The 19,803-nt window shown below is 39.6% G+C and overlaps 1 protein-coding gene across 12 annotated transcripts in view; it reads left to right on the forward strand.

Moving 5' to 3' along the window:
* ODAD2 (outer dynein arm docking complex subunit 2) overlaps positions 1-10,801 on the forward strand; it is a 186,688-nt gene extending 175,887 nt beyond the window's left edge. For all 12 annotated transcript variants that reach the window (XM_023632245.2, XM_070254738.1, XM_023632243.2 and 9 more), the window contains one exon: positions 10,338-10,801. In XM_023632245.2, the coding sequence (XP_023488013.1) occupies positions 10,338-10,451 (114 nt within the window). In that variant the 3' untranslated portion in view covers positions 10,452-10,801. The remainder of the gene's footprint in view (positions 1-10,337) is intronic.
* Positions 10,802-19,803: the final 9,002 nt, after the last annotated feature.

Genomic DNA, 19,803 nt, shown 5'->3' on the forward strand with positions numbered 1-19,803 from the left:
GACTCCCAGCCTCCACTGGGTAGCAGCAACCTGACTTCTTCATGAGAGGGTCAATCATGCCAGCCAGTACTGGACACATTTTGTCACTTGTCACTTATTACTAGCGTCAGGTTGGGTGTCCAGTGCCTGAAGTGTGTTTTCTACTGGAGTAACAATGGGTGACGACTACAGAGCAGTTCCTGTGAGTTAGGCCTTGTTCTGAGAACTTTACAAATATAACTTTGCCTCCTCTATAGAGGTATTGTAGATAATAATAAACACGTGGTTTTCACAGGTGGCTTCCTCTTGCACATTCCCCCTGGCCCTTATTTGTTGCATCTTTTCTTAGCTCATTGTTGCCTTCCTTCAAAGCAGTTGCAGGCGGGTGCAGATCTTTTTCTTACAGGTCTTGAAAACATCAAGCAGGGGAAGAAATTAATATTCACCATTAAAAAAATCATCCATTTATTTCACTACTTTATGGTCTTCTCCACATTCCTTTGCTTAGATTGAGTTTTCTAACTTCAACATCTTCCAACTCGATAGGAAAAAGTACAATACTTAACTAAAAAAGCATGTAAATTCTGATTAGTCTTAGGAACTTGAGTTCATAGGATGATCTTTTGCAAGAGGAAGGTAGAGTAGGTTTATTTAATTACTCTAATAACACAAGAGGTGTAAGTGAGTTCTGATCTTTTATAATATAAATTAATAAATAATATAGTTTAGCCTTACCTTTCTGTGAATATTTAAAATTCTGACCACTTCCCTATTCATCTGACTTCCCCTATTTCCCCTTGCAAATATATTCCAGATCTAATGCATTCATTCCATCTTCATTAATATCTACTTCATGCCTTTGTTTACCTGTGGGGGTCTGATGTCCTTCTGGACTAGAGACTGACTCAGGAGAAAGCTCTAATTTGGAATAAGAACTGATCCATTATAACGAACATCAGGTTGTGTTAGTGCTGCTACCTTGCCTTATATTTTTCTTCTCTTAACAGGGCACCACAAGCCTCCTGTTAACACACTGATTCTCAGTATAACTAGACTAAAATTGCTTATTTGGATCAATACAATTGGAACTCGAACAGAAAAAGTGAGCTAGCAACAAATTTGTTCTAATCTTTCTATTCAAGAACAACCAGCCCCCAGTTCAAGATAACACCAACAATATAGTGCTAATAACGAGTGTCTTTTATGAGCATGTAGCGCAAGGACTTACATTCAGTATCTCATTTAATCCTCACACTATTAAAAAGTCTAATTTTATTGTTAAGAAAACTGAGGCCCAAGGAGAAATAGATACCTCAGGTCATACCCCGTTAGAAGGAGCCAGGATTCAAATCCAAAGCATGAACTCTCAGCCACTACACTCCATAATCTATGGGAACATACTTTTTTTTTTACTTCCAGAGAATTATCTTTGTCACTTTGATCTATCCAATAACAGAATGCAATTCTAAACAACCCTGACCACATGTATCTCTCTATCCATCCTTATTCTTATCCAGGAAACCTCCATATGCACAGGTATTCTTTATATTTGATAGTAATAAAAATTGAAGAGCGACTTGAAGCCATTCCAGATGATAACATGAGCTTCTGCCCCGGGCGTGCAGAGACTCGCCGCTTCCTTTTCCTCTAATGTAGACAGCAAAGCAGGGTCCCAGTCTCCTGGTCCAACCAGTAATCAAGTCATTCTCCATTTCTAGCATTTCTGGCATTCTTTAGAAGAAGGTTATTAGAGCTCTCTTTATTATACATTCCATTTCTACCGCCCAATACTCTGGACCCAGCACTAATCTGTGTGTGTCTGCGTGTCTGTTAGGGCACAAAGCTCTCTAGTGGAAGTCTTATGAAAAAACAACATGGAAGAAAAACCAGAGGACAAATCTACTCAAGTGTGAGTGAATATCTGCACAGAAATGGCATTAGATGGAACAAGTAGAACTCCCTTTCATGCTTTGCGGACATGGCCCTGGGCAGGCACTCCTGTCAGTGGAAGGTGGACAGACACCCCTAAAAGAGAAGCCCCTTGGTTCACTTCACGGACCAAACAGAACCAGCAAGTGTAAAATGTGTTTTGAGGCCCATGGCTCTGGTGTGCTGTCATATGAAATGAATTACCAGGGCTCAAAGCCGGGACGTGAAAGAAACCGCTGTGGAGTCTGGGCTGCAACAGCAGCAGAGCCCGGCCAACCTGGACAGCCGGGAAGCCACGGTGCAGGGTAGACGCAGTTGTTCGTTAGTGCCACAACTACACCTCAACGCCTTGTAAACGGGAGAACAGCATAACGGTTCCCAGTTCAAATCAGCTCCAGAAACTCAAGATCTTCCTGGAAAACCCGCTAAGCTCGGTGTGCATGCAGGTATTTCAGAGCTCATCCGGCTCTAATTAAAACTCATATTTCCAGTCTGTGTTCACCCAAACAATGTTGAGTCAAACCACAAGAAAATCTGTTATCACTCAAGTTAGTACATATTTTTCCTACAACTGAAATATTATATAAAATCATGAACTGCTCGATATAAGAGTAAAAATTGAATGCAGACACCCATTCCCAAACTGCCTCTGCCTCACCTGCCAGCGGATGTGAGTCGCGGGTCACAGCTGCATACTGAGGGCATGCGCCTTCGCATCAAAGCCTTTGACGCTGAGGAAGTATTCGCGTTAGCACGCTCCACAAGCCGTGCTTTGTGCCCCTCCCCGTGTCCTCGTTCACGCCAACGTTGTAAAAAGTTATGTGTTTGAATGCTGGTTTAAAGTGCTCTATGCAATTAAGTGTTAAAGCAAGAGGGCTGGTTTTCCTTCAGTGTATATATGAAACGCCCAATAAATGTAAAGTCCTTGGGCACGCTTGGGGGAGGGGGAGGATTAAAAAGAGGAAAGTTTTCGAAAGGAACAAACACTTCAAAAAGGTAAACCTGAGGTGTTTTTCCCCCGTATAATATTAAAAATGTTTTTATAGTTGGAAAAAGTCTACGGATCAAAAAATGTATACCGAAAAGCTATATACTGAGTCCATAATCACTTGTACCCAATTTGCATCTCACTTTCCTAAGAAAAGTCCTCCTTTTAAGTAATGATTGCAGCGTGTTACAAACCACCTTCACCTTGCTCGTGTGTTAGTCATTTGAAAGCACATGTGGCTCACTCTTTCTCTTAGGTGCCCATCCAATGCAGGACTTTGCCGTAAGTTTCTGTGATGTGGATGTTTATATTCATTTTAAAGCATTCCTCTGAGTGCCCTAGTCTGCTTGTGAAGCTCTTAAGAAAAAAAAGAGCATATATTCCTGAGCTCCATTCAAAGCCAAGATACATACGTAGTATATGTTGTTCAGATAGTGGTTTGGGAAAGTAGCACATTGCTATTAAGCTTATTAAAGCAGCATGAGCCACCTAGCCTCTGGGAGCAATGATAACATTCATTGACAACAAAATAAAATTCAGGAAAAGCAATCAATTCAGATAGCAACATCACCAAAAGAGAGGCCTCGGACTGCTTCTCAAATATCAAGCCGTTCATACCCTGAGCACACAGAAAATTCTACACTTCCAACTGTACCCCCTAGATTAAGAATGTTCCTGCTAAGGAAAATGGGCAGAGCAGGATAAATTAACTAGTAAAGAATAAATCACGGTGCCTGGAATGCAGTAAGCTTGGTAGCTAATAAAATCATTTCATGTAGTACGAACGTTAGGTAACCCATGGGCCTGTTGCCAATGAGAGATTCAAGGTACGTTTAAGGAAGCAATCTCGCTGGCCTCCATGTGTACCACTCTAAGCCAAACTTGTCTCCTTTTGTCTATTTTTTAACATTTCGCCCTTCCTTATACTTTAGGACTTCAAAATACTGGACTGCTGGGCTCCACTAGTCGAGTTTTTAGGCTAAACATTCACCATCCTGCATATGGGATATAAAATGAAAGCTCCTGGTTAATGCCAGAAACTTAGGCAAAATTAATTCCTAAAAGAGTGGTAGTCCTCTTAATGCATTCAGAACTAGGAATTAGTCAGGTCATAGAAAAAGTCGTTTACAGAGTAGAGTCATAAAAAGAGTCCTGCATTGATTAAACACTGTATTCTAACATAAATAGATGCTCCTGTCAGCAGCACTTATCTAGCTGACTCCTGGAATGGCCACCACCCTGCAGGTTCTCTGTGAAACACCGAGATGCCAGCCGCATGCCAAACGTTATGACTAGTACATTTCACACTCACAGTTCATTAGTTTATGTAATATGAAATTATGTAAGTGGCATCAAGAGTCTGGGAATAAGTACAAGTGACTCTTGGAAAGCTGGAGAGGGGACCACAGAACAACAACGAGGTCTGAGGGAGTATGGGCAAAATGCTGGTTCGGTTTGGGCAGGCATCAGGACAAGGGGCATCATGCAAGGCGGCAGTGGCAACAGCTGATGCCAAGTGAAGCCTGGGTCATTGGTACCCATGGAGGTCAACCAGAGATGAGGTGAGGCCTGGAGGAAGTGCTGAGAGGGGCTAGACTGACCTTAGGGCCAAAATTCCTGCTTCCTCCTTCCTCCCAAACTAACTGGGGTGGGCTCCAGGGAACAAATGCCAGAACCAGACTTTAGAACTGGCGAAATCATCACCATGATAATGAACACCGTTTATGGGGCACTGACTTTGTACTGGGCACTGGATGTACGCGATTTAAAGGCATAACCTGTATGAAGCCAAGCTACCGCATGGTCCAGTCCTGACTTGGAAATGCAGTCAGAGACACAAAAGAGGGGCAACCAAATAGATACTGAAAGCAATTTGAATCCTAGCTTCACTCTCTCTTGAAAATAGAGAGCACATTCGTGCACTGTTAAACTGCTTTAAAATCCTCTTCTCTTTCTTACACTCAGTATCTCTCTCTCACCCTGAAGTTGCTCCTAAAATAACCCCTCTACTCCAAGCTCTCCAAACTCTTTCTTCAAAACAGGGTAGAGGCTCCTCCCCCCTCCTCCTTCCTCCTTTCCTTCCCCATCTGTTGTTTTCTTCTCTCCCACAAGGAATCCTCTGCCCTTTCCAGTGTAAATTCTCGCAGCCTGTGCTTCTCCAGTTTTCCCTCTCACACCCTACATAGCTACATACTTGGATCCAAACAAGGCTCAGGAAACAATCAGACAGAACGGGAAGAGGGAAGGAAGGGGAGATGAAGGACGTACAGACAGCAAAAGGCTGTGAATACAGGCGTTCAACCGTTGTTTAAAGGTCTGTATGATCTCATTCTTCTTCACAATAACCCTCAGAGGTAGACGATCCCATTTCACATATGAGAAGAGAGAGGTAAGAGGTTCAGTCACCTGCCCGGTAAATGGAAGAGTCAGGAGACAAATCCAAAGAGCTGTGACATTAAGGCTCGGGGTGACTTGACTGCTGTTTGACACTGGCTTTTCTACAAAGGAGCTGAACAGCACAGGGCAAGTGTCTAGTTCCCTACTCAGATAGTCAGGATTCATAGCTAAGATTCTATTTCCCCTCTTCCCAGATTTAAAAGTCATCAGCAAAAAACCTTGGAGGAGAGACCAGGGACCAGAGCAGAAGCAAGGCAGGCTGGCCCTGTGAGGGAGGGTTACAGTGATGGAGGTGGGCACATAAAATGTGTGCAAGTATGAAAAAAAGGAGGTGGATGAACTTCTGTATGAAATATATATTTAGAAGAAATAGTCTAAACTTCATATAGTTACATCTGCTTTAAAAGCTTTCATATAATAGTAAGGATTGATAAAAATACTCAAGTGCAGATCAAGAGTTCAAAGTTGCAAGCTGGGAAAGGGATTTGAGTGTGAGTGGCTAGACAGAGACCTCTGAGCTGTGTGCTACAGGAACCGAGGAGAGCTGATGCCTCTCTTCTTCTTCCTTCCTTTTATTTTCCCATTATTTCCTCTTCCTGCAGAGACAGAGAGGGAGAGTACGAATATAGGATAAGTTATGTGTGTGTATACAAAATTTCTTAACAATCTTATACTGACCTGCCTTCCCATGGCCATACCCTGGACCTTGTCAATACTTAACTTTAGCTGTGAAATCTTAAACTCCAAATATTCCATTCTCAGACTACAATGCCCTCTTTTTCAACTTCTTACTTCTTCCTACACTTCAATCTCGCCAAAACCGTTTTCCTATTTCACTGAAGTCCCTCCTCCTAATTCTCCTAGATTCTCAGTAGCCTTCTGTTCTTACTTCCCTTCCAGCCGAGCTTGGACCAAATGGCTGTTAAAATGATTTACAATCCTGTAATCTATTTCCTCTGTCCTAAACCTAGGTTATTGAATGATGCTGGAGAAAAACACTCTGCAATGCTGTTAAAAGATAAACTGAGGCACTGGTAAAATTTACAAGAGTTTGTTTGAATAAACATCGATTCACATTGGGCAGGGTCAAACTGAACATGGTTAGCAGGGCTCCACCAACAGGATGTAGGGGAAGGTTTTTATAGAGAAGACAAAAGCAGAGGCAAAGCATGGAAATTACTTGATTGGCTGTAGCTTAAGTGGTTGCCTTATTCGGGAAGGCCTAGCTGGCTGTTGGGGACTGGTTGTCCTTAGGTTTCATTTTCTCAGATTCGGTGCATTGACTCTGATTAAAGTTTTGGTTTGCTTACCAAGGCGTTGGAGCCACCGAACTTAATGGCTTCCTTGTTTAATTACATTAACAATGCAAAACTCACAAGGCATGAGCTCCCAAAAATGGCCCTGTTTCCCTAACTCAGAAGAGAATATTTCTTCTTCTTGAATCCCAGAAGACTGACTATGTCTCATTCTGTTTTGTTTCTCTAGAATTTTGCCCCTTGTCGGTGAATTTCACGATTTAGGAAACTACTCTGGAGGCAGTATGAGTGATTAACTACAGGAGGGCAAGAGAGGGTACAAAGACAGTGAGAAGCTGTTTAGGATTTACAGGGGTGGTGAGTAACAGTGGCCATAGAAAGAAGTGAATGGCTTTGAAATAAGTGTCGGGAATTGAATCACAAGAATATGATAGTTAGCTGGATAGAGTGCAGGGGAGATGAGGATGTGAGTGAGTGTGAGGCAGGGAGATTTCTGGCTTGAGCCACTAAGTGATGATATCTATTATTGATATTGGAGAATAATTTGGAATATATTAAGTTTGAGATAGCTGTGAGACTTCCAAGTGGAGATGTCTAAGAAGCATTGGATATGAAGTGTCATTAAAAAGAAGGTTCTGAGGTGGAGATATAAATTTAGAAGATGGTTCCATATGAATGATGTTTGAAGTCAGGTACTGAAAGAAACCATCTAGGGGAGAGAACAGAAAAGGAATTTGTTCTAAGGAACTCTAACCATTTATGGTTGGGAGGAAGAGAAAGAGCCGTCAATGAAGAGAGAGAGATGAGGATAAATGGATTTAAAGAAAACCAGGAGGGTGTGATATAAGAAGCCAATAGCAGAGACAATTACAAACGGGAGAAAGTGGTCGATTATATCAACTGCCATTAAGGGGTCAAATAAGATGAGGACTCGTGTGTCAATTGCTCTTTGCAACATGGAAGTTATTGATGATCTTCAAGAGTGGTGTTTCAGTGGAGAGCTAAAGGCAGAAGCCAACCTGGTGTGAGTCGAGTGGAATTTAAGACTGGAGACAGTGAGTCCAGACAACTCTTTAAAGAAATTTGTTTATGAAGAGGAAAAAATGAGTCAAAATGGTGGGTTTGGGGGAGGGAGGTGGTTGTTATTGTTGTTGTTTAAGAAATGGAGATGTGTGTTTAAGTGATAATGGGAAGGAATCAGTAGAAGGGAGAGGTTCCACATAAACTAAGAAGAGAGGGAGCATGTGGTGGTAAAATGTCCTAAGGAGGAGTCTGGATGAAGAATACAAGTGGAGTGGGGGACCTTGAATAGAAGGATACAAGGAGAGATGCATCCTTTATCACTGGAAGAGAAGGAGAAAAAGGTGTGCTAAGTGCACGTAGGTTTGCAGATTTGGTTGAAGTAGTTCCTATCTAATGACTTCCATCAAGTTTATGAAGGAGCCCTTATAGGTTATCTGCTGAGAATAGGGGCTGTAAAGAAGAGTTGGAGATTGGAGAAGAATGAAGAAGATTTGAAATAGGCATTGGAAAGAGTGAGAAAGTGACCTAATGAGAGAGAGGCATGTTTAGATTGCTGGGAGAATCCAGTTGAGGTTGGATTTATAGTGGATTCATTTGCCTTGTTGTATACATATTGCCTCCAGCAGGGCTTTGTTAAGGTGGGGGCATGTTACAGAGTTGGTTATGGTTTTAGTGGATGGATGTCATAAGGAGGTTTAAAAAACTGGTAAGAGAGCCAGCCCTGATGGCCTAAGTTTGGTGCTCTTACTGCCTTGGCAGCCAGGGTTCATTTCCCGGTTGTGGAACCATACCACCCATTTGTCAGTTGCCAAGCTGTGGTGGTGGCTCACATAGAAGAACTAGAAGGACTAGGATATACAAATGCACTGGGGCTTTAAGGAGAAAGAAAAAAAGGAGGAAGATTGGCAACAGATGTTAGCTCAGGGTGAATCGTTCAAAAAAACTGGTAAGAGAATGGTTGAAAAGATGTACTATGGAATATAAACTCATTGTGGAGGAAGTGAAGACAGGACATGGTTAAAGAAAAAGTATATAGGCCAATGGACTAGAGGTTGTGATGAGAACAAACAAGTAAGTTCGATGGCCAAATCAGAGGAGAAGAAATTGTGGTCAGAGAGTTTGGAGGCAGGACTATTGAGAGTGAGGGAATATAAGGACCTGGAAGTGGGAGGCTAAAGTGGAAGATCATTAGAATGAGGAGGTCGGGGACCCGAGGGGCTAGACATCCTCCAATACCCCAAGCTGATCAAGGTTTTCTCATACACAACCTTCTAAATGTTTTATATTTGTCCTTTCTTATTTAAATCATTAATCCACCTGGAATTGATGTTTATGTATGATGTGAGATTACTATTTTTATTTTCTTCTACTTGGATAACCAACTGTCCTTGGGTCATTTGTTGAATAGTTTAGTCCCTAAATATCCCTTGAATTCATTCCTTCTGTGCCATCCCTGGTTCCTGCTTCATTCAGTCCTTGTCACTTCTATCCTGAAGTATCGTGGTATCCATCAGTCTCTTCTCCTACAGCCAATATTCTATAAGTTGCCATAAAAGTTATCTTTCTAAAATACAAATATGACCCTGTCACTCTGCTGATTAAAGTGCTGAAATAACTTCTTTTTTATTACCTACAGAATAAAAGCCAAACTCCTAAGGCTGCCATATTCAGATGTTTCACAGTATTTCTCTTTACACCCTTTCTTTGCTCATCAAGTCATCCTCATTTTCTGACATTATCAACATTTGTACTGGATAGAAAATATACAATTCAAATTAAATTTTTAAAACTTTTATCAGAACTACTAATTAGAATCATAATTGATAGATTTTAAAAGTTCTAATTCATTTATTTGACATTTATTTGGCATCTGTTATGTATTAGGGCACCATATGATATAACAAGTTTCAGAGTTTACGATATAAAGAAGGACAGAAAGAATTAATCCAAATATCTCTTCAGAAGGGGAAAATATAAGTGTAGCAACTCACATTTGATTAAACTGCTATGAGAGTTATGATGAGGGGGAAATCATCATTTCCATTTGATGGAAATCAGTGGGGGCTTTGTGGAAAAGTTAGCTGTAGCTGGGTGGTGAAAGATGGATAAAATTTAGAAAGTCAGAGAAGGGGAATGGAGGGCATTTTAGGCAGAGAAATGGCATCAATCGAGGCAAGGAAAGTGGGGAAGTGTGAGCTTGTAGTATGGAGGGAGCAGGAGAAAGATGAATGGCAAGAAAGGTAAACTGAGGCCAGAACACAAAAATCCTGTAGGGACAGCTCAATACACTGGGCTCTAGTTAGTGAGCATGGGGAGTCAATGAAAGTCTCTGTTAAGGACCTGGTACAGTTAGGTTGTGACATGATCAGGTGGATTGGAATGCAGAGGGATTACAGCCAAGAGGGTGTACTAACAGTCTAGGGCTGATATGCTGCTGGCTTGTCCTGGGAGGGGGAAAAGCCAGAAAGGATGCCAGAGAAATTTCAAAGCAGGATCCACAGCAGTTAGATGATTAAAGAAAGGAGAGAGGAACAGGTCTAGCTCAGCTCCAGAAAATTGAAAGGTAAGAATTCCATGAGAAATTCCTGCATCTGATTAAGAACCATTTATATTTGTATTTTCCCAAATGCAATTTCTTGTACTTTTACTGGTGACTTTTAAAAATATTTAATATTTAAAATTGTTTTCATAGCCTAACTTTACGTCTTTAGACTAACGGTTTTATTCTTGTTTCCCTTCTCCTCCTCCTCCTTTATGTGTCACAGCTTCTACTGGATATGGTTGGGTCCCCTGATCAAGAGCTCCAGGAAGCCGCAGCTGGTTGTATATCCAACATCCGCAGGCTGGCTCTTGCTACAGAAAAGGCAAGATACACTTGAAATTGGAAAAGACATTACAAGCTACCAAATTTTACATGACACGGAACGTCACTCCCGTGGCCAGGAATCCTAAATTGGGTGAAATTTATTAGCCAATCCTTGACAAACAGACAAATGTCTGAATGAAAACACATGAATTAAAAATGCAAAGGATGCTGTTCATCCAAAAGCTGCATGGATATTTTAATTCTATTTAATGTTTTAGGGATATGCCATATAATGAAATGGAAAGCCAATAAATCGGTGATAATTTTCCAGGAATTTGAGAATATATGTATACGGTATATGTATATTTCAGTGATGCTTTTGTATTTGTGATGATTTTAATAAAAGATATGGCCTTCCCGGTGTGCAGTTTGAACATCTTCTGTTAAACCCATCTAACTGTCCTGTCATTGTGGCTTTGTCTGTTTGATCACTTGCAACCCACAGGAGAGTTCCGAGGAGATGTGCTGATTTCACAAACGGTTATTAAATAGAATTTAGAGTTCAGCAGCTGGACTTGAGAGAGCATCCCGAGGTCATTCCAAATTTCTCCTACATACTATCAAACATCTGAGAAGATAATGTATAACTGTCACTGGGCCAGATAATGCAGATCACAAAAACATAAGCAATGGGTGAGATTTTTGCTTTTGGACTTACAAAGCATAAACAATGACATGTTTTATTTCCCTCACGGGATCCACCAACACTTTTATGGAAAGAATTAATTTATGCTGATGTAAGGATAACATTACTTCACATAAAATTGCTTTGAATTTCTGAACTTGTTTTCAGCACACAAGGTACTTTTTAAAAAGAGGCTACAAAGGATTAACAGCATTTTATCAGGTTATAGAAACATTAGAAGCCACTTAAAATAATCATATACGTAACCTCGGTGTGCTGAAATGTTTAGGAACTAACTGTCCCAACCATCTTATACCAGCCAGGAAAATAGCTTTGTATACGCATCAGCTCCTTAAACCGGCAGTCTCAGTTAATGCTTTAAAGAGCAGGCAAGGAGATTTTATTGAAAAATATTAAGTACTGTGTATGTTTGTCATAATTTGGAGAAGATCGTAAACTTAATTGAATTAAATGTAAATAATCTGTGTGAAATGAAAAGGCTGCACAGGATGAAAATTATACCAGTGATGGATTCTCCAGTAAAAAGATAAGGCATTTCTGAGAATTTTAAGGTTTGGTAAAACACCACTTCATCTTCACTGCTTTTCGAAGGAGGTTATAAAAGAGGATAATAGGAACAAGGAAATGATATTAATGCTAACTAAGAACTGAATTTAACGATTAGTGTAAATCCTTTAACTTTCAACAGTAGATTTTTCTAATGTTAGTCACGGTTTAGCTGTTTCACTAACATTAAAAATACATCTAGAAACCATGGATTATGATGGCTATAAAAAAGTGAATAAATAGATTATTGTTATATTTTTATTAAAGGAAATGTTCACCATTGTCTTAAGATTTTTAAATATTCTTGGAATAGGTGGGTCCTAGGAGTGAAGGGAAGCAATAGGCAAAACCAGCAGCACAGAAGAACTGGCCAAACGGTGGGGAACGAGCAGCATTGCTCTTTACAATATGCTTGACAGAGAAGCTCGGGGCTTCCGTTTGTATGATTAATAAATCCCTTAAATAAAAACAGTGCCGCTTTATTAAAGATTGGCATCTGAGCTAACATCTGTTGCCAATCTTTTTTTCTTCTTCTTCTTCTCCTCTCCAAAGCCCCCCAGTACATAGTTGTGAATCCTAGTTGCAAGTCCTTCTGGTTGTGGGACGCCATCTCAGCATGTCCGTGCCCAGGATCCGAACGGGCGAAACCCTGGGCCCCCGAACCGGAGCGCGCGAACTTAACCACTGGGCCACAGGACGGCCCCAAGAGCGCCATTTTAAAAGAAACTAAGCACTTGGAAACAGATAAAGGAAATTAACATGAAAATCATCTCGTGTATTTCTAAAATTTTTTTTTTTAACTCAAACACCAGAAATACTAGTACCCTTAGAGTAAACAAAAAAGCTGAATTTAAACGTCAGTTTTGGCTTTTCGTCGTGAAAGGGCACAACAGAAAACCCCGATCTTACCAAAAAAATGTCAACAGGCAGTGAAAGCACCCATAGCTGTCTGAGAACAAATGGGTAGAAGATTGCACCATTTCTTTGTTACCACATGCCATGAGAACGCTCCCTTTTTTTTAAATTCATTTTTGTGTAAGATTTTTTCTGTGTTAAAATTTTTTTCTGCTATTTGAAGCTGGCAACATTAATTCTTTATAAGTTTTCAGCGACTAGGTTATTTTTTAGGTTTTATTTTTCCCCAGGACATCTTGGGGATCCAGGATGCTCTTGGCGATAGCTGGTGTTTCCATTTGAAAGGAGTTTAAGGTGGAAAGAGTTTAAACAGATATTCCTTGATCGTCCGCTCTACTTTGCAAGGTTTCCCCTTAGAAATGTTCTCCTGTTTGTAGGTCCTCGGGGTTCTTTTGCAAGTCATCTCAGGATGACTTGCACTAGAAATAACTTGTTTCTTTTTAAAAACTTTTCTAGGTTCTGAAAGTGAATGGAAGGTTAGATTTCTTAGGGGATGGCATTGTGAATCCTGTTATTTTGATAGATTTTGGGGTTAACCTTATGCATCTCTAAGGCATTTGCATGGATTTGAGAGATGATCCAAAATATTCAGAAACTTTATTTCCATTTAGGAAAATGAGAATCTCAGTTGTCGATAGACAACCAAGAGGCCTGAGTAAATCCTTTCTTTGTCTTTTACCTAATGGGATTAGGTTAAAAAGATAATGAAAATTTCACAGTCCAAATAATTGAAGATGTTTAATCTCATTCCATGGAAGACTGGGGAATGAATAGCTATGTCCATTCCCATAATTCAGTGAAAACAGTAAGGAAACCCGCTTATTTAAGAACTTCACTGCATTAAATGCCAAAAAACCCCAATGTTCCTCATGTACTTAAGGGTAGAAAGTGGAATTCTCTTCCTCAATGAGAATAGAGTAGAAAGGGAACCACATTTTGTATAATGCTACTAAATTCAGGCACTGTATTAGGTAATTCTTACTCATGATCTTATTTAAAATAGAGGCAGATTGTGGCTGGCACCGTGGCCGAGTGGTTAAGTTTGCGTGCTCTGCTGCAGGCAGCCCAGTGTTTTGTCAGTTCGAATCCTGGGCACGGACAAGGCACTGCTCCTCGAGCCACACTGAGGTGGCATCCCACATGCCACAACTAGAAGGACCCACAACTAAGAATATACAACTATGTACCGGGGGGCTTTGGGGAGAAAAAGGAAAAAAATAAAATCTTTAAGAAAAAAAATACAGGCGAATTGGTAAAATAAATAATCTCATATCATACTAGGTTTTATCTAAATGGGCACAATCATTCTGTAGGGGCAATTTGGCAATGCACACCAAAAACTTTATAATTTTGTGTGCCTTTTGGATTATGCCCAAGGGTTTATCTACAAGGGTGTTAGCCACATCATTGTTTATAACGGTAAAAATCTTAGAGGAAAAAATTTTGGTTAATTCAATTATGGTTCAACCACAGAGTGAAAGCATGTTGTAGAATAATAGTTAATGACATAGAAAGCTTTTCATAAGATATTGTTAAATTGGAAAGCAGGGTCTGAAGCCGTATATACAGTGTGAGCACATTAAAAAACATTATATATATGTAGCTCGTCACAGTAAAAGACCTGACTTAAACACACTAAACTGTGATTAAACAATGATTATTTCGAATTTTTGTTGTCTCTTTTGCTCCTCTGTGTTTTCTAATCTATTTCACAATAACGTGAATTACTTTTTTAAAAAATTAAAAGTCTCATCCAAGTACTAACCAGGCCCGACCCTGCTTAGCTTCCGAGATCAGACGAGATCGGGCGCGTTCAGGGTGGTATGGCCGTATAATTAGTTTTCAGGTGGTGAACATGATATAATATACACAGAATTCGATATATATTTTGATGTACATCTGAAAATAAATAATTAATTAAAAAATAAACATAAAACCTAAAAAAAATGATAATAAAATCTCTCCCAATGAAGTTTACTTTTTTATTATTTGGAAACTTCTAAGAAGACATTCTTCCTAATACTAACTTTAAAAGAAAGATCTTCAGTTTACGAGTGGGATACACAACACTTACATAAAATAAACAAGTTTATTTTGACAAAAAAAGAATTTTAACTTCAATATCTAAAACAGTGTAAAATATTTTTAGTCTACAAAATGCACATTTATAATAGCTTTCAACTACAACTAATAATAGTGCTGTATACTTGAAACAGACTGAAGTGGCCCATATGTAAATTCTGAACGTTTCCTTAGTTGATTTTTTTTTTAAGATTTTATTTTTTTCCCTTTTTCTCCCCAAAGCCCCCCAGTACATAGTTGTGTATTCTTCATTGTGGGTCCTTCTAGTTGTGGCATGTGGGACGCTGCCTCAGCGTGGTTTGATGAGCAGTGCCATGTCCACGCCCAGGATTCGAACCAACGAAACACTGGGCCGCCTGCAGCGGAGCACGCAAACTTAACCACTTGGCCACGGGGCCAGCCCCTCCTTAGTTGATTTTTGACAGTTAAGCAGCTAAATTCTATTCCAAGAGCAGAGAAAGCAGACAAATGAAATAACTCAAAAGAACATTGATAGATTGCTTCATATACTGTTGTTTTGAAAAGAAAGGAATGATTTTGATCCATTTGTTGTTTATTCTGTTATAGATGCCTAAGATGAACAATATTGGGACTTACTATTGTCTCTTTATATGTTTTGCCTGAATTAATCTAATAGAAATACACTTCCAACCAAAATGTGCCAACCAATAAGTAAATATAGTACAGTTTCGTAGTCTTGTGTTCTCCTTTAAAGAGTCATGTTTTTCTCCTTTGTGCTTTTGTGCTATTCCTTTATGCTCTAATTGTCACGTTAATTTCCCTTCATTCTAGCAATTGTTTTCCCCTTTTTTCCCTCTGCTTTAATTTCTGTCTCCAGCTTCTGCTCCCATTTTCTCTGACAAATGGTTATTACATTTTCTGGCTCTTAAAATGTTTTATGCTTTAATTCTATAAATGCAAGAAGTAAAGTTAATATTTCAATATGTTTCTGATGCGCAACTGTCATGGCTGACTTGAAATCGTGTAACAGATGGAGTCCTTATACTCCCAATCCATTATTTTCAAATTTCCAAGTAAAAGTAATTTATTCTTTATTTGCATCTGTCAAGACCAGAGGGAGCTTTTCTTTTGCCAGTTCATGCCACCCTGATTTATTAGTTGATAAAAGACATCCTTTGCAAATTACATAATTGGCCCATGATGTTCAGAGTTAAGATTTGTCATTACAGTTTAGATTTATGTCTTAATTTATTTTCGTGATTGAAAGGTATATTAGTGTATATCAGTATGGTTCATATAGGCTTGAAGAATCCGTAACTGGTTGGCATGGCCATAAAAGAAGACTATATAGGAAAAAGAGTGTGCAGACAAAAGAGTGTAGATAGTTAAATGCAAATACTTTTTCACTACTGGAAAGAAAATTGACCCTTGGCAGTGGATTACATCAGCAGTTACCAACCTAAATGTTCACAAGTGTCAGGCAAGTAATGTAAATGAGTGAAAAGAGCTAGATTTTTAAAAAAATAATACTGATATAATTGCCAATTGACCTTTAGCTTCTGTGTCTGGGAGACAAAAGGGAGTGGTGGAGACTGTGGAGAACTGGAGAGTGCAGACAAATTACTACTCATCTCTAGCCAACTGTTGCCAGATCTTATTTTTTGAGAAAATTCAGATTTTTATAGGCAATCTCCCAAATTGTAAATACTGGTAACTATTAGTTGCTAGGGCTGCCAGAACAATACCACAGACTGGGGGGCTGAAACAACAGACATTTATTTTCTCACAGTTCTAGAGGCTGGAAGTCCAGGATCAAAGTGCGGGCAGGTTGGTTTCTGGTGAGGCCCCTCTTCCTGGCTTGCAGACAGACACCTTCTTGCTGTGTCCTCACGTGGCCTTCCCTCTGTGCACATGCAGAGAGATTAATCTCCAGTGTCTCTTCCTCTTCTTATAAGGACACTGTTCCTATGGGATTAGGGCCCCACCCTTTTGCCCTCATTTAACCTTAATTACCTGCTTAAAAGGCCTGTCCCCAAATACTGTCACACTAGGGGTTAGGGCTTCCACATAGGAATTTAGGAGGGGGACACAAACTGTGACAGTAACCGGGCAGAAAAATCAAAACAATTCTGTGAGCCAGATATGGCCTTCAGTTCATCCATCCGCAATGTCATGATTTTTGTCTATTAGAATGAGAGTTTATTTGATTAAGTCCTGACATTAGCATCCCTAAAGATGCGTGAGGCTCATCAATAGAAAACCAAAGAAAATAGTTTATGAAAAAGGACACATGTCAAAACTCTCTTGATCCACATAGATTCGTATTAGGGTGTCAGCACTAGAAAATGCAGTGTTGAATAGTTTGACGTCCTCAAATTCAGGCAGAAGCTTGGAAAAATTAGTCTGAAGATGTGGCTAATTATAACAGTAAGTTTATGGTCATAGAATAGCAGAGCTGGAGACATCTTTAGGGCCAACCTCCTGCCCTCAACTGGGCAAGTATCAACACTCAGAACAGAGGACTATTTTCTTCCAAAGTTTCTCTAGGTGTTTGCTTCCCATTCTCCCTCAGATAGACTGACTAATAAGTTTATGAAGGTAAAAGAGCCTTGAAAATTACTTTGAGGAATCTGAGCTTAATCCTACAGGCCAGTGTTCCTCAGACCTTGTGCATGAAGACCCATCTGGGGTAGCTGTTAAAATGCCGAGTCTGGGCCCTACCCGCAACCTACTGATTCAGAATCTCTGGAAAACCCAGAATCTGCAAATTCTCCAGACTGTAGTCACTTCCTTTTAAACATGGAAAAACCATTCTACACGAGGATTTCCTAAAAGTTAATCTGATCAGAGTACGCTGACTGAATAGATTATAGGAGAGGAAATGAGATCAATAAAGATTTTGTGATGCAGGGCGTAGTATAAAGTTGTAGGCAATCTCCCAAATCAACATAGAAAGGAACAAGGATGAGAAAAAAGGTTAAGGAAAAATTGGCAGAACTGACAAAGTCTTAAAAGTAACCAACAACGTTGGTCTCTTATACCTTAGAGAATGAGTCCGTGAGCCTGAAATGAACTCTTCCTCTGTGCTGTGATACCGTGAAGCAACCTGGTACACCTCGAGAGCAGTGCTGTCCAATGGAAATATAAAATAAGGGACTGTGTAATTTAAAATTGTCTAGAAGCTGTATAAAAAAAGTAAAAAGAAAACAGGTGAAATTAATTTTAATACGTTTAACCCAATGCATCCAAAATAGTTTCAAACATTTAATCAATATAAAAATTATTGATGAGATATGTTTTATTTTCTTTTTCACTAAATCTTTGAAGTTGTGTATTTTACACTTATGTCACAGTTCACTTTGGACTAGCCACATTTCAAGTACTCACTAGTCACATGTGGCCAGTGGGTACCATCTTGGACAAGTTTTAGTCTATCCACTCGGTTAGGTTAAGGGATTTCTTTTACCAGTACTGTCGCTTCAATTTATGTGGGTTTTCTTTCTTTCTTTGGGTTATGGCAGACCATCAGCCATTTTGTCTTAGTGCTTTTTTCCCTCCTGACAGATCTCTCCAAGTCATGCTCTTTCTATTGATGTGATGGCTTTTAAAATTAAAATTTATATAAATGTAATGCAATTCATCTAGAAGAACATAGTCAACATTATATTTTGGGTACAGTTATTATTTTATAATTTTTTTATTGTGGTAAAATATACATAACATAAAATTTACTGTTTCAACCATTTTTAAGTGTACAGTTCAGTGGCATTATGTACATTCACACTGTTGTGTGACCATCACCACTTTCCATCTCCAGAACGTTTTCATCTTCTCAAACTGAAACTCTGTATCCATTAAACTCCTTCCCTTCCTCCCGCCCCGGTAACCAGTGTTCTATTTTCTGTCTCTATGAATTTGACCACTCTAGGAACCTCATATAAGTGGAATCATACAATATTTGTCCTATCGTGTCTGGTTTGTTTCACTCAGTAGAGTGTCTTCAAGGTTCATCCATGTTGTAGCATGTGTCAGAATTTCCTTCCATTTTATGACTGAATAATATTCTATTGTATAAATATACACCACATTTTGTTTATCCATTCATCTTTGATTGGCACTTGGGTTGTTTCCATCTTTTGGCTATTTTAAGTAATGCTGCTGTGAACATACGTGTAAAATATCTGTTCGAATCCCTGCTTTCAATTCTTTTGGGTATATACCCAGGAGGAGAATTACTGGGTTGGGTATGGTTATTTTTAAAACTAAACTGTTCAAATCTATAATAAGAAAAGGTGGTTTGGGGCATCCTTACCAGCAGGATCAGTGGACTTGAGACACACTCACACTGGGTCTCTCTAGAAGGGACTCTGTTAGGCATTCCAACAGTTTCACAGTCTCTGACTCACAGACAAAGAATCCCCTCAAGTTACTTCAGTCGGTTCAGTATATTTTTAATTCTGAATGAGCCAAGTTCTCCCAATGTGTGATTCAGTGAGTGCAAATTAGGCATTTAAGAAGGTATAGTCATACTTTTGGAAAAATACTAAGGTCTTACAACTGCGCCACTAATAGTAACAAAATGGCCTAAAAAATGAACGTAACCCTCATAAGTTCCACTGGGTGATATTTAGGTTGTACTAAAGAGCAAATGTGAGTTTTCTGCAACTCTCCTGTACAATTCAGCACGTTCAGAGACAAAAAGAGGCTGAAGGCCTCTGAAACGTTTGTGCTGGAGCTGTGAGAACTGTTTCTTTGGTGGGAGCCGCCATGAGAATTTGCTCAATTTGCACTGTGGACATATCCCAAACTTACACACAGACAGGCCCATAACGATGGTGAACGGCTCCCTGACTGCTGGCAAATGGTGCTATCTGCTTCTGCACCTTCTTCCCTCCCGCTTCATCCCGGTCCACCGCAGAGAAATGGCGGCCCCAACCAAACCTCGTCTTGCTTCAATGTTGTGCACACGTGGGGAGGATTTCACGGTTAGACCTAGGGTTTGCTTTGAAGGAAATGTGTTGCTTTTTTAAGCTTTGATGGCCATTCGGAATCTTCACTTGCAAGGTGTAAAACATTAAGGGATCATCTTAATTATTTTGTCCTGTTTGAAGCAATAAACAGCTGCTGACACCGATTTAAAACAGAAGACAAGCTAACACATTGTAATCTCTGAGGTCAGTTTATTTGGATTATTCTCTTAAATGGAACCAATTAT

This window comes from Equus caballus, chromosome 29 (assembly GCF_041296265.1).
Source record: "Equus caballus isolate H_3958 breed thoroughbred chromosome 29, TB-T2T, whole genome shotgun sequence".
Taxonomy (NCBI): domain Eukaryota; kingdom Metazoa; phylum Chordata; class Mammalia; order Perissodactyla; family Equidae; genus Equus; species Equus caballus.